The sequence below is a fragment of the Tupaia chinensis genome, unplaced genomic scaffold (assembly GCF_000334495.1).
Source record: "Tupaia chinensis unplaced genomic scaffold, TupChi_1.0 Scaffold149964_1, whole genome shotgun sequence".
Lineage (NCBI taxonomy): Eukaryota > Metazoa > Chordata > Mammalia > Scandentia > Tupaiidae > Tupaia > Tupaia belangeri.
Window position 1 is genome coordinate 464,752 of NW_006209805.1, and position 1,082 is coordinate 465,833.

Below are 1,082 nucleotides of genomic sequence, written 5' to 3' on the forward strand. Positions count from 1 at the left end.
GGGCGAGCCTACACAGGGGAGGGGCGGGCCCTATGCAGAAGGGGAAGGGCCTACACAGGGCCAGCAGCCTGGGCGTGACCTCTGTAGCAGGGGTGGGGCTACACCGGGTGGGAGGGCTTGGTGCGCACCCTGGTCATCACTGCGCAGGTCTGTGGTGAAGGCGATGAGGTTGCGGCAGGACCAGGCGCAGGCCAGGGGCACCGAAGGGCAGTGGGTGGTCTTGGGCCACCTCTCCCACTCGCACACATAAGCCAGGTCCATCATGCTCGCCGCCGCAGGCCGCATGCTGAGGGTGGTCGCCGGCTCCTGCAGAGGGAGCCTGGCGAGTCATCAGGGCTGCCTGAGCAGGAGGTCGGGGTACTGAGGGGGGGGGTCATTGGGATCCCAAGGGAGAGAGTGGCCCAAACCCTGCTGGCCTTTAGTCCATGAGTGGATACCCGAGAGGGACAGGTCCCTCTGGGTAGCACGTGTGAGCACAGGCGTGTGGAGTGCGGGCGAAGCGTGGGGAGGATGCCAGTGCAAAGGCTGGGAGCTGGACACGCCTGGGTGTCCAGTGGGGGCATGAGGTCCCGCGGCTGCAGTGGACAGCAGCAGTTCCTGGCTTCTACCCACGCAGGGAAACAGACACGTCTGGGTGTCCAGAGGGGGCATCGCCCTGCGGCTGCAGGGGACAGCAGCAGTTCCTGGCTTCTACCCACACTGGGAGCCAGGCATGAACTGCCTAAGGTTCACTGGGAGCCCCGCCACCTAGGGGACAGACTGTGGGGGCTGGCATGGCTGGGGACAGGTGGAGGTGAGCACTGACAGGGTCCCGTCTATCCCATCCAGATTTGTCCTACAGGAGGAGCCCGCAGTCACAGGACGCAGGAGCTGGCTTGGGCCGAGGCGGCAGACGGGAGGGCCAGGGACTGGCAGGGTGCCAGGGCTTTCCTGTGCTCACACCTGCACAGCTGGCCCCAAGCCAGTCCCGGCACAGTGCTGTCAACCGCAACCCCGTGTTCCCTACCTCTGCACCCAAACGCCCTAAACAGGCTGCAGCCCACACGTGCGACCCCACAATCTCCAAGCAAGTAAGACGCTCA

The 1,082-nt window shown here is 65.5% G+C and overlaps 1 protein-coding gene across 1 annotated transcript in view; it reads right to left on the minus strand.

The window, feature by feature from the left end:
• The window catches only part of MED16 (mediator complex subunit 16), a 47,298-nt gene that overhangs the window by 39,884 nt on the left and 6,332 nt on the right, over positions 1 to 1,082 (minus strand). The window contains exon 2 of the mRNA XM_014585478.2: positions 129 to 319. Within this exon, the coding sequence (XP_014440964.2) occupies positions 129 to 285 (157 nt within the window). The 5' untranslated portion in view covers positions 286 to 319. The remainder of the gene's footprint in view (positions 1 to 128; positions 320 to 1,082) is intronic.